Genomic DNA, 13,838 nt, shown 5'->3' with positions numbered 1-13,838 from the left:
CTTCTCTTTTCCGCAAAACTATTTTAAAAGGATTGCTTTTACAGATACATATTGACCATCCTTTAGAAAGCTAACTTTGCATTCTGCTTGCCACATGGTTTTTGGTGGGAGATTCCATTATTACGACGGCACCCTGCATATTTCAGTGGTGCTATGGCTTTTTCCTCAGACTCAAAAAGGGTGCCTTGCCATTCAAAATAGTGCATAAGTTGGACCACGTGTGGTGTTGGATTTGGCTCGGTTGATAGTACTCCTGTGCCCAAGTCGAAAGATACCATATTCAAGTCTTGGTCCTGCACCCGAAACCAAAGCTGACACTCTTGCTGTTGGAGGTGCTGCCTTTCAGGTGAGACGAAGCTCCTCCCTTTTCTGTCTGATGTAAAAATCCAATGGGACTTGCAATGTCTTCATAGGTGCAATGGGACATGGCCAGTGTACCTCCTAAAGAGACAGGGGTTTGTTAACAAGTCAGCACACTGACTATTTACATAGAGTCAGACAGCTCAGAAAAAGACCCTTCAGCCCAACTGGTCCATGCCGACCAAGGTGCCCACTTAAGCTAGCCTCAGTTCCCTACGTTTGACCCATATCCCTCTGAAATTTTCCGATCCGTGTACTTATCCAAATATCTTTTTAATGTTCTCATTATACCAGCCTCAACTACTTCTTCTGGCAGCTTGTTCTGTATATGCACCACCATCTGCGTGAAGAAATTGCTCCTCAGGTCCCTCTTAAATCTTTCCCCTCTCACCTTAAGCCTGTGACCGCTCGTTTTTTGTTCCATTTCCCTGGGAAAAAGACTGTGTGCATTCACCCTATCTATGCCCCTCACGATTTTATACACCTCTAGAAGGTTACCCTTCAGTCTTCTATGTTCCAAGGAATAAAGTCCGAGCCTGCCCAACCTCTCTCTGTAACTCAGTCCTTTGAGCCCTGGCAGCATTCTTGTTAATCTTCTTTGCACTCTTTCCAGTTTACTGATGTTTTTCCTATAATAGGGTGACCAAAACTGTACACAATACTCCAAGTGTGGCCTTACCGACGTCTTGTACATCTGCAAGATAATGTCCCAACTCCTATACTCAGTACCCTGACTGATGAAGGCCAGCGTGCTAAGTGCCTACTTTACTGCCCTATCTACCTGTGATGCTACTTTCAGAGAACTATAACTTACTGCATACTGAATATCAGTGATCATGTTACATTGAAAAGCAGGCACATAGCCTGACTCTGCTGTCCAATAGGACCGCAATATAAACACACACAAAGATACAGAAAAAATGACAAGTTTCACACTTAAACATTGCAGTACTTTTTTGGAAAAAGAGCTTGGGAGTTCTTTGCAGTGTAAAAAAAAGTGCTGGAAATTCTCAGCAGTGCTAGACTTGCTGAATATTTCCAGCACTCGGCTTTTATTTAATATTTCCAATATTTTTTGATTTGCTGTTTGAATTTGCTGCAGTGTTCTGACTGACGTTTATCCAGCATCAATCAGTAAAATAGATTATCCAATCATTATGGAATCACGTCCTGGAAGTTTGCAGTGATTTGCATTCTTTCATCTTAATGGTGACTGCATCATTAAATATATCGACGGTAAAAGACTTTGGAATGGGTTGAAGTTGTGAAGGACACCACAATGTATAGTGTTCTTGGTGTTGGTCAGCTGGGAACTGTAACATGATGCCATACCCACTCTGCCTAGGGACAGTGTCAATCAGGGCTGCAATATCTTAGCCAGTAAGGGCTCTGCAGTCTGTAGTCAAATAGCTTTCACTTGCTTTGATGGCTGTCTGGTCCCTGGCACTGTCTCTTCAGCAGTGCTCCTGTTCTGTGAAGACTTCTTAATATTATAGCTTTTTGTATCAGTTCTAAACAATTGAAAATTAAAATAATGCTCTGAAAGCCAACTTGGAACTTCATATTTTCATGAATAAAACTCCCAGCTGGCAGTGAAAGCCAGCCACGTAGAGTTTAGATTTCCATCTATCTTGCTTTAAGAATGTTACTTGTTACTGTCATAGACTGCTGACCAATTCTGATTACTTAGAGTCATAGAGTCATACAGCATTGAAACAGGCCTTTCGGCCCAACTCAACCATGCTGACCAAGATGCCCATCTAAGCCAGTCCCATCTGCCTGAGTTTGGCCCAGATCCCTCTAAACCTTCCCTATCCATATACCTACCCGAATGTTGTTATCGTACCTGCCTCAACTACTTTCTCTGGCAGCTCGTTCCACAGACGGACCACCCTCTGTGTGAAGAAGTTGCCTCTCAGGTTCCTTTTAAATCTTTCCCCTCTCACCTTAAACCTATGCCCTCTGTTTTGGTTCCCACAGTCTCCTACACTCCAAAGAATAAAGTCCTAGCCTGCCCAACCCCTCCCTAGAACCCAGGCCCCTGAGTCCTGGCAACATCCTCGTAAATCTTCCTTGCGCTCTTTCCAGCTTAATGATATCCTTCCTATAATAGGGTGACCTAAAGTGTATACAGTACTCCAGGTGTGGCCTCACCAATGACTTGTGGGATCCACTGGTCAATGGGATGATGGGGGTGAAAAAGGGGTGGCTTCTCAGCTCCGGTGACTCGGGTTCGATTCGGACCTCTGGTGCTGTCTGTGTGGAGTCTGCACGTTCTCCTTCTGACCACGAGAGTTTCCCCTGGGTGCTCCAGTGCAAAAATAGGTTGGTAGTTTAATTTCCCACTGTAAATTCCCTTTTAGTTTAGACAGGAGGATCAATGGGAAGTCATATGAGAAAGAATAAGTTGCAGGACTGCAGAGAAGTAAGGACGGGAGAATGGGACAGATAGGATAGCTCCTTTGGGACCAGCGTATAGGAGCCTGAATAGCCTCCTCCTGTATTATGATGAGTAAGGTTGAAGAGTAAAAGTGTGGGCAGAAATGAGGCAAAAGAGAACAAAAGATGTTCCTAATTACCTGAAAGATGAAGAAGGTTCTGCCAAAGAAATAATCAAATTAAAGCCTGCCCTGGTCTGTAATTGTCTTTTAGTTGTACTTCATCGAGATTGATGCATCTTTTGAGCTTTTTTCCCAAAAGACAAAAATACCTGATTTTGCCAAACACTGACCAGAAATGAAAAAAAGCACAGCAAAAAAAATTCAAAAAATTCAAGCGGTGAGGATGAAATCTGGTCATAGAGTTGCAGATAAGATAGGATAAGATCTCTTTATTAGTCGCATGTACATTGAAGCACACTGTGAAATGCATCTTTGTGTAGAGTGTTCTGGGGGCAGCCCGCAAGTGTCGCCATGCTTCCGGTAGTTATACATCATAGAAATAGGCCCTTCAGCCCAACTCATCCATGCCAACCAATTTGCCTACCTGAGCTAGTTTCTTTTGCCAGATCCCTCTAAATCCTTCCTATCCATGTACCCATGCAAGTGTCTTCCAAACACTGTAATCCTTCCTGTCTCTACCACTTCCTCTGGCAGCTTGTTCCTTATACCCACCGCCCTCTGAAAACGTTGCCTCGCATGTCCCCTTTAAATTTTTCCCCTCCGACCTTACCCCCCTCTAGTTTTAGACTTCCCTACCGTGACGTCAGATCCTGGCCCCCCACTGCAGGGCACGGATTGGGTGTGGGCTGTGGGGATAGAGGAATGGGTTGGTTAGCTCAGCTTATTTGCCTCCAGTGTCCTTACACACTACAACAAACCATTCACCTTGCTGGTAGATTCACGCCTTGATCTATTGCAGCACCTGGGGCTTGAGATGCTTTTCCCTTGCCAAGAAACCTATTCCCAAAAGTATTTCCTCAGGCTTTTATCTCTCTGATGCAGCCTCATAGCAGCAAGGTGGAGGTAACGCAGGGAAACCTGTCACTCAGAGAAAGTATTTAGTGCTGTCTAAACAGTGCTAGAATTCAGCTCAGTCAGCAGATATGATAATCTCTCTTTTTGAAAGCTTGTATAGTTTCTTTCTCCTTTCTCCTGAGCATTTGATTCTCACTGAAGGATGTTCCCACAGCTGCTTTTCACCTGCCTGTTGCTGTGATTTAGTTATAGAGTCACAGAATCATGAAGCAACAGAGAAATGCAGCACGGAAACAGGCCCTTCAGCCCATCAAGTTTGTGCCGACAACCAACCACCCATTTACTCAACTCTGATGTTAATCCCATTATTTTTATCCTCCCCGCATTCCCGTCAACTCTCCATATTCTCCCACTCACCGACAGACCGGGGCAATTTACTGTGGCTAATTAACCCACCAACCCGCATGTCTTTGGGATGTGGGAGGAAACTGAAGCAGCTGCAGAAAAGTCACCCAGTCGCAGAGAGAGAATGCAAGCTCCATACCGACAGCACCCGAGGTCAGGATTGAACCCAAGTGTCCTGCACTGTGAGGCAGCAGCTTGACTACCTGTGCCACAGTGTGCCCCAATGTCCGCCAATCAAACTACTGGATGCAGCTCAGCACATCACCGAAACCAGCCTCCCCTCCATGGATTCTGTCTACACTTCTTGCTGCCTTGGTAAAGCAGCCAACATAATCAAAGACCCCTCCCACCCCGAACATTCTCTCTTCTCCCCTCTCCCATCGGGCAGAAGATACGAAAGCCTGAAAACACGCACCACCAGGCTCAAGGACAGCTTCTATCCCGCAGTTCTAAGACGATTGAACCGTTCCCTAGTACGATAAAATGGGCTCTTGACCTCACAATCTACCTCGTTATGGCCTTGCACCTCATTGTCTGCCTGCACTGCACTTTCTCTGTAACTGTAACACTTTATTCTGCATTCTGTTATTGTTTTCTCTTGTACTACCTCGATGTACTGGTGCAATGAAATGATCTGTATGGATGGCCTGCAAATCATAGTTTTTCACTGTACCTCGGTACATGTGACAATAATAAACCAATTTACCATTTACCAAAACCCTCTATTCATCATACACTGGCAAGTTATGCATTTACCCCTCCCACCTTACCCCTCTTTGATCCTCAACTGGGCTTCTGGATCTCCCTCATCAAATCCCACCTGAGATCCACTCACCCTCTTGAACGCTTCGTGATCCATTGTCCTTTTATTTGATTTCATCTGAGTAAAACTCCTGTGCATTGAAGGTGCCTGCGAAATTATTTGCAAACCCTTCCACGTCTTGCTACTATGCACAGGTGAAGCAGCGACTAGGAAACAACAATGATTGATGATTAACCTCCTTACCGCCCCCACCCCCCACCCAACCTCCCACCCAGTCTCTGGCCCGATGTAATACTGAGGACATTTACAAATACCATCAGCTCTGGAAGAATAATGCAACAGAGGCCAAGGGGAGAGCTGGGAGCTGTTCACATTAATATGAGGATTCTAGGTTTCTAGTTCATAGGTTTGCTCTTATGAAATTAATTGGGATCATGTTGTACTCTTTTCTATTCTCCGAGGCTCTCTGGCACACTTAATGCTTGCAAATGTTGGACCATTGTGAAAACTACATGGGTTTGCTGAATCCTCTGGTCTCCAGTATTAGATGGTTTGCATTATTATGATAACTGTTATCACCCAACTTCACATTGAAGCCTGCCACAAGGTGCTGTGTATTGTCAGCAGTGAAAGGCTGTTGTGTGTGTCCCAGATACGTGGAGGCTGCAATAACTGGACTTTGACTTCTCTCTGGAACTGAAGGTTCTCTGCTTTCTCCCCTGTACCCATTCTGTAGACATGCCTCGTCCTCCAGCAGAGGGTACCCACATCCTGCCCGACGAATACAGTCCCAGGGGCAGGTTAAAGCGTACCGCCCTGAATTTGCGAAAGAACCAGGGGCTGACTGTTGAGACTCTGGTGGTGGCGGACAAAAAGATGCTGGAGAAACACGGCCAAGAGAATATCACTACCTACATCCTGACTGTCATGAACATGGTAAGCCACTGAGGTAATGGCAGTCATTGTTGTTGTGTCCAGTGTCTGAGATCAGCTTGCAACCACCTATGGGGGAAATGTTGCTCACTGGCTTGTAGTCAGGACCAATGTCTTGCTCGAGGAAGTCTACAGCATTCCATGGATCGACATTCCCCAGTCTTGGTCGTGCCATTGTGACCATGATAAGATAAGATATCTTTGTTAGTCACATGTACACCGAAACACACAGTGAAATACATCTTCTGCGTAGAGTGTTCTGGGGGCAGCCCGCAAGTGTCGCCACGCTTCCGGTGCCAACATAGCATGCCCACAACTTCCTAACCCGTACGTCTTTGGAATGTGGGAGGAAACCAGAGCACCCAGGGGAAACCCATGCAGACACGGGGAGAACGTACAAACTCCTTACAGACAGCAGCGGGAATTGAACCCGGGTCGCTGGCGCTGTAAAGCATTACGCTAACCATTACACCAAAGTGGAAAGGCAGGGATGGCTTGTGGGCTCATTTGGTTGACCGCTCCATTTTCCTACATAGGATTATCTTGTTAGTTCCAACGAACAGCATAAGCTGCTTCATTAATGAATTCGGAAGAAACTTCTTTATTCAAAGAATGGTGAAAATGTGGAACTTGCTCTCGCACAGGCAGTGGTTGGGATGTTCAGTATGGATCTATTTGAGGTAAAGCAGGATAAGCACATGGGGGAAAATTAAATGGAAGGTCATATGGAGATGTACATCTGCATGGCCATCTGAGTCCATCATTAAGGATGAGGTTTCGGGGTACTTGGAAGCACATGATAAAATAGACCGATGTCAGCATGGTTTCCTTAAGGGGAGATCTTGCCTGACAAATCTGTTGGAATTCTTTGAGGAAGTAACAGGCAAGATAGACAAAGGAGAGTCAGTGGATGTTGTTTTCTTGGAGTTAGAGGCCTTTGACAAGGTGCCACACATGAGGCTGCTAAACAAGATAGGAGCCCATGGTTTTACAGGAAAGGTACCAGCATGGATAGAAGATTGGCTGACTGGCAGAAGGCAAAGAGTGGGAACAAAGGGGGCCTTTTCTGGTTGGCCGCCGGTGACTAGTGGTGTTCCGCAGGGGTTGGGTCCGCTACTTTTCCCGTTATACGTTAATGATCTGGATGACAGAATTGATGGCTTTGCGGCCAAGATTGCGGATGGTAGTGTTGAGGAAGCAGGAAGTCTGCAGAAAGACTTGGACAGGTTGAGAGAATGGGCAAAGAAGTGGCAGATGGAATACAGCGCAGGGAAGTGTATGGTCATGCACTTCGGTAGAAGGAATAAAGGCGTAGACTATTTTCTAAATGGGGAGAGAATTTGGAAATCGGAAGTGCAAAGAGAATTGGGAGTCCTAGTGCAGGATTCCCTAAAGGTTAATTTGCAGGTCGAGTCAGTAGTAAGGAAGGCAAATGCAATGTTAACATTCATTTCGAGAGGACTAGAACATAAAAGCAACAATCTAATGCTGAAGCATTATAAGGTGTTGGTCAGATCACATTTGGAGTATTATGAGCAGTTTTGGGCCCAATATTTAAGGAAGGATGTGCTGGCGTTGGAGAGGGTCCAGAGGAGGTTTAAGAGAATGATCCTCGGGGTGAAAGGGTTAACGTATGAGGAGCGTTTGATGGCTCTGGGCCTGTACTCACTGGAGTTTAGAAGGATGAGGGGGGATCTCATTGAAACTTACCGAATATTGAAAGGCCTGGATAGAGTGGACGTGGAGAGGATGTTTCCAGTACTGGGAGATTCTAGGATCAGAGCGCACAGTCTCAGAATAAAAGGACGTCTCTTTAGAACAGAGAGGAGGAGGAATTTCTTTAGCCAGAAGGTGGTGAATCTATGGAATTTATTGCCACAGACTGTTGTGGAGGCCAAGTCATTGGGTGTATTTAAAGCAGAGGTTGATAGGTTCTTGATTAGTAAGGGTGTCAAGGGTTATGGGGAGAAGGCAGGAGAATGGGGTTGAGAGGGAAAAATAAATCAGCCATGATTGAATGGTGGAGCAGACTCGATGGGCCGAATGGCCTAATTCTGCTCCTATGTCTTATGGTCTTATGGCAAGAATGTGCTAAGCTGAATGTCTTGCTCTTTGTTGCTATTTCTATTTGATTCCAAAATGATGTTTTCCCAACAGGTGTCCAGTCTTTTCAAAGATGGGACGATCGGAAGTGACATAAGGATTATGGTTGTGAGCCTGTTGCTCTTGGAACAGGATCCAGTAAGTTGTTCCCATGCTCCTACCACCCGATCTTTAAATGAAGAGGCATTGCTAAACTGAGCACTAACTAATAGCTAAGGTAACTAACAACTGAGGTAATCGCCAACTGTCCTGTTCAGCTAGTGAGAGTGTAGGTACAGTAGTGTCATGACTAACCTTCTGGATGAGAATGCAGAGGTTTGCATCACAGTCACTATAAGTCTCAGGATAATGGGGTGGCCCTTTAGAAGCAAGATGAGGAAAAAGGTCTTTGTGTGGATGATTATAAGCCTTTGGAATTCCCTGTCTCAGTCATAGAACATAGAACATTACAGCACAGTACAGGCCCTTCGGCCCACAAGGTCGTGCCGACATTTTATCCTGCTCTAAGATCTAGCTAACCCTTCCCTCCCACATAGCCCTGCATTTCTCTATCGTTCATGTGTCTACCTAACAGTTTCTTACATGTCCCTAATGTATCTGCCCCCACAACCTCTGCTGGCAGTGCGTACCATGCACCCATTACTTTCTCTGTAAAAAAAAACTTATGCCTGACATCCTCCTTATATCTTCCTCTAATCACCTTAAAATTATGTCCCCTCATGTTAGCCATTGTCGCTCTGGGGAAAAGTCTCTGACTGTCCACTCGATCTATGCCTCTTATCATCTTGTACACCTCTATCAAGTCACCTCTCATCCTCCTCCACTCCAAAGGGAAAAGCCCTAGTTTGCTCAACCTATCCTCATAAGACATTCTCTCCAATCCAGGCAACATCCTGGTAAATCTCCTCTGCTCCCTCTCTAAAGCTTCCTATAATGAGCTGACCAGAACTGAACACGATACTCCAAGTGTAGTCTAACCAGAGTTCGCTTGAGCTGCAACATTACCTCGCGGCTCTTGAACACAATATCCCAACTAATGAAGGCCAACACTCCATACGTCTTCTTAACAACCCTATTGACCTGCGTGGCAACCTTTAGGGAATTATGGACGTGGACCCCAAGATCCCTCTGTTCTTCCACACTGCTAAGAGTCCTGCCACTAACGTTGTATTCTGCCTTCAAATTCGATCTCCCGAAGTGTATCACTTCACACTTATCCGGGTTGAACTCCATCTGCCACTTCTCAGCCCAGCTCTGCATTCTATCAAAATCCTGTTGTAATCTACAGCAACCTTGTACACCATTCACAACACCACCAACCTTTTGTATCATCAGCAAACTTACTAACCCACCCTTCCACATCCTCATCCAAGTCATCTATAAAAATCACCAGGAGATAAAAATCACAAAGAGTGTATTTTAAATCAACATCGATGGATGTTTGGGGAGTGAGGGAATCCGGAGGTGTGGGATTTGGGTGGGAAAGTGGACAGGACCCAGGAACAGCTACGATATTATTGGACGATGGAGCAGCCACGAAGGGTCATTTGGCCTTCTCTTTCTCCTGTTTCTTAAATTGGGTGGAGTCTTGTCACGCTGCATTTGCAGAACTAATTGTGAAAAAAAAAAATTGGGCCGTGTTGGTTTCTTCTTCCAGCCTGGGTTAGTGATCAGCCATCACGCAGACCAATCGCTGAACAGCTTCTGCCAGTGGCAGTCGAGGTTGATGGGGAAGGACGGCAAACGGCACGACCACGCCGTGCTGCTCACCGGCTTGGACATCTGCTCCTGGAAGAACGAGCCCTGTGACACCTTGGGTAAGCAAGCGCTGGGATTCGCGGTGGTTTTGATGGTGAGTGTGGAGTGTGCTGAGTGGAAAACCTCCCTGAGATCGCCCTGAGATTTAATATTGTCACGTGTACTGAGGTACAGTGGAAAAACTTTGCATGCCACCCATACAGATCATTTCATTACAACAGTGCATTGAGGCAGTACAAGGGAAAGCAATAACCGAATGCAGAGTAAAGTGTTACAGTTACAGAGAAAGTGCAGTGCAGGCAGACAATAAGGTGCAAGGTCATGACAAGGTAGATTGTAAGGTCAAGAGTCCATCTTATTCAACAACCTTTCATCAATTCATCTTCAAGGTGGTCATTCCTGAAAGTTCAGGATGATTCTTGACCTTACGATTCCCAGGGTTGGTTCAAGTGGTAAATTGGTAAGTTGGTTTATTCTTGTCACATGTACTGAGGTACAGTGAAAAACATTGTTCTGTATGCCATCCATACAGATCATTTCATCACATCAGTGCATTGAGGTAGTACAAGGGAAAACAATAACAGAATGCAGATGAAGTGTTACAGTTACAGAGAAAGTGCAGTGCAGGCAGACAATAAGGTGCAAGGTCATGACAAGGTAGATTGTAAGGTCAAGAGTCCATCTTATTCAACAACCTTTCATCAATTCATCTTCAAGGTGGTCATTCCTGAAAGTTCAGGATGATTCTTGACCTTACGATTCCCAGGGTTGGTTCAAGTGGTAAATTGGTAAGTTGGTTTATTCTTGTCACATGTACTGAGGTACAGTGAAAAACATTGTTCTGTATGCCATCCATACAGATCATTTCATCACATCAGTGCATTGAGGTAGTACAAGGGAAAACAATAACAGAATGCAGATGAAGTGTTACAGTTACAGAGAAAGTGCAGTGCAGACAGACAATAAGGTGCAAGGCCATAACAAGGTAGATTGTGAGGTCAAGAATCCATCTTATCTTATTAGGGGACCATTCAATAGTCTTATAACAGCGGCTTAGAAGCTGTCCTTGAGCCTGGTGGTGTGGACTTAAACCATTCTGTCCAGATCATTGGACTGTACCAAGCTTATTGACTTCAAACTACTGTATCAGGCAATTGGCTGCATGTTTGTTGGACAGTTGAGGCTTGAAGATGGGATCGTTGGGTGGGTTGCCAGCAGTGTGGTGGTCATGTGACTGGATTTATAACCCAGCCATCACAAGTTCAAATCCTACTGCGGTTCTTCGTGAATTTTGGAAGAAATAAAACCAGGACTAAACTAGCTGGAAAGGAAAGTAACATCCTTAACCTGAACTGGGCTACACATGACACTAGTCCTATATCAAAGTCATTGACTACTAACTGACCACTGATGTACTCTGACTCACCCCACCAGTTTCCCAGGGAACCAAAGATGGGCAACTTAATGCTGACCTCAGTGAGAAGAACTGATTAGTTAAAAAAAAACATTGTTCTGTGTAAGTCAGAGTAAGTTTGGGAATCAGCTAGTTCGTGGAGGCTAGACATCTGGAATAAGTACAACTCTCTCTCTCTCTTTGTGACTTCATTGGTAAATTAAATACTTCCTGATCTTACAAACTGGAAGAGATTAAAAAAGTGTGCAGTTTCTGTTGTCTGCACCTTACATGCCATGAGGATGTCCCACAGTATCTCCCACTGTTGTAAAGCAGGCAGACAGTGAACATGAGGAGGCCAATCTGCCCCTCAAACCCATCACACAGGTTCCACTTGGTCCTCTAATCCTGTCACAAATGAACAGAAAGAGGACAAGCTTGTCCTTTCCACTGAGACACAAGAGGCTGCAGACGCTGGGATCTGGAGCAAAAAACAAACTGCTGGAGGAACTCAGCGGGTCGAGCAGCATCTGTGGGGGGGGGGGGAGGAATTGTCGGCTTTTCACATCGGAACCCTGCATCAGGACTGAGAGTGTAAAGGGGAAGCAGCCAGTATAACGAGGTGATGGTGAAGGGTGAGTTAGGACCCAGCAACTAACAGGTGGATCCAGGTGAGGAGGGGTTCTACCGGTTGAGCTTGTAATATTCTCCCGTTGGGCAGAAGATACGAAAGCCTAAAAGCGTGAACCACTAGACTCAAGGACAGCCTCTATCCCATTGTTGTAACTCATAGAGCAGTACAGTACAGGAACTGGCCCTTCGGCCCACGATGTTGTGCTGAACTAATTAAACGTCTAACTGAACTAATCCCTTCTGCCTTCACATTGTCCATGCCCCTCCATTCTCTGCACATTCGTGTGCCTATCTCAGGGCCTCCAAGACCCTCTGAAATGCCTCTGTTGTATCTGCCTCCACCATCACCCCAAGCAGCACATTCCAGGAACCCACCACTCTCTGTGTAAAGAAAAAACCTTGCCCCACACATCTCCTTTGAACTTTCCCCCCTCTCACCTTAAATGCATGTTATCAGACTCTTGAACACTTGAACCCTTGATCTCCCAATCTACCTCATCAAAACCCTTGCACTTAAATATGTGTCTATCTGCACTGCATTTTCTCTGTAACTGTAATATGTACTCTGCATTCTGTTTTCCTTCTACTACCTCGATGTACTGGAATGATCTGTCTGGATGGCATGCAGAAAAAAAGCTTTTCACTGTATCTTGATACATGTGACAATAATAAACCAATACCAATATATCACAACAGATGGAGGTCATTTGTTTAGAAAATGCAAGGGATTACAAATTGCAAAGAGAGAAGTGGCCCAATAATTTCCTTTTGGTAACATCGGTGGAGGGATTAATATTGGGCCATACAGCTGAAAACGTCCCTCTTCATTTTTGAATAGTGCCGTGGGATCTATTACCTTCAGCACAACAGTTGCACAAGTCTCTGGTTTCATATTTCACTGTTTAACTCACCACCAGCATTATATTAATTGCAAATATTTGTAAAGTTCTTAGTGGGGCTGAATCTTCTCACTCGGAGTTTGCATGCAAAAATAAGTGGGATAGTGTGTCAGTTGAAATGCAGAAAGAGAAAAAGGTTGTCTAAACAACTGGATAGCACATAGGAATGAGAAAGAGTGAATCCATGACATTTAGTCACAGGCTATATCTCATGTGGTGCAAAGTGTTATTTTTGTTATGTTGGCATGATTGAAAGTTCCCCAGATGCTCTTAGCAGAATGTTTAGCTTCAGCTGATATTTCAGATCTGTGGAGGCTTTGACATCATTTGGGTTGCTAGGTGAAGCAGGGTTGTCCATCGGGAAGAGTGTGTGTGGAAAAAGGAAGTTCTGGAGGACAGCTCCCATCCTCTGGATAAAGCTCCACCACACCCTGATGGGATTCCGACTCAAACAGTCGACTGGAGGTGTGCAGTATATTGCCTTTTGTGGGAGGGGAGGGTCAGTGAAACTTTGATTTGTTTTGCAGGCTTTGCTCCTATCAGTGGGATGTGTAGCAAGTATCGCAGCTGCACCATCAACGAGGACACAGGATTGGGCCTAGCTTTTACCATTGCTCATGAATCTGGGCACAAGTAAGTGGCATCGATCTGTAATTTTCACTCTCCCTTCCGGCCGAGGCGCCATCTGCACTTGGGACAGCCTCGCTTGTCACGAGTGAGCCTAAGCTCAAGAATTAGGAGTGTCGATTTTGATCCTCCATTCAGTAAGATCGTGGCTGATCCAATCTTGGGCTCAGGAAGTCTTTCCCACCTGTTCCCCATAACCCTCGACTCCCCTGCATCCAAGAATCTATCCTGGCTTTGAACATACTTAATGTTTCATCTTCCACACCTCTCTGAGGCAGAGAATTCCAAAACTCTCTGAGAAGAAATTCCTCCCACTCTGTCTCCTTTATCCTGAAGCCGTGCTCCCTTGCTTTAGATTCCTCCTACCTGAGGAAACGTTGTCTCTGCACCCACTGTGTCAGCCCCTCTCAGAACTTTGTATGTTTCAATACAATCACATGACTGCACACCGTCTTTTTCCCAGCGCCGGGGAATCTAGAGGGCATAGGTTGAAGGTGAGAGGGGAGAAATTTAATAGGAACCCGAGGGACAACTTCTTCACCCAGAGA

General features: G+C 45.3%; 1 protein-coding gene across 1 annotated transcript in view; it reads left to right on the top strand.

Moving 5' to 3' along the window:
- Positions 1–13,838, top strand: part of adamts18 (ADAM metallopeptidase with thrombospondin type 1 motif, 18) — a 242,553-nt gene that overhangs the window by 107,214 nt on the left and 121,501 nt on the right. The window contains 4 exon segments of the mRNA XM_052028680.1: positions 5,681–5,880; positions 8,035–8,118; positions 9,638–9,797; positions 13,191–13,296. Of these exon segments, the coding sequence (XP_051884640.1) occupies positions 5,681–5,880; positions 8,035–8,118; positions 9,638–9,797; positions 13,191–13,296 (550 nt within the window).

The sequence above is a fragment of the Pristis pectinata genome, chromosome 13, assembly GCF_009764475.1.
Source record: "Pristis pectinata isolate sPriPec2 chromosome 13, sPriPec2.1.pri, whole genome shotgun sequence".
In the NCBI taxonomy this organism is placed as follows: Eukaryota; Metazoa; Chordata; class Chondrichthyes; order Rhinopristiformes; family Pristidae; genus Pristis; species Pristis pectinata.
This window is presented reverse-complemented; position numbering and strand designations above follow the sequence as displayed.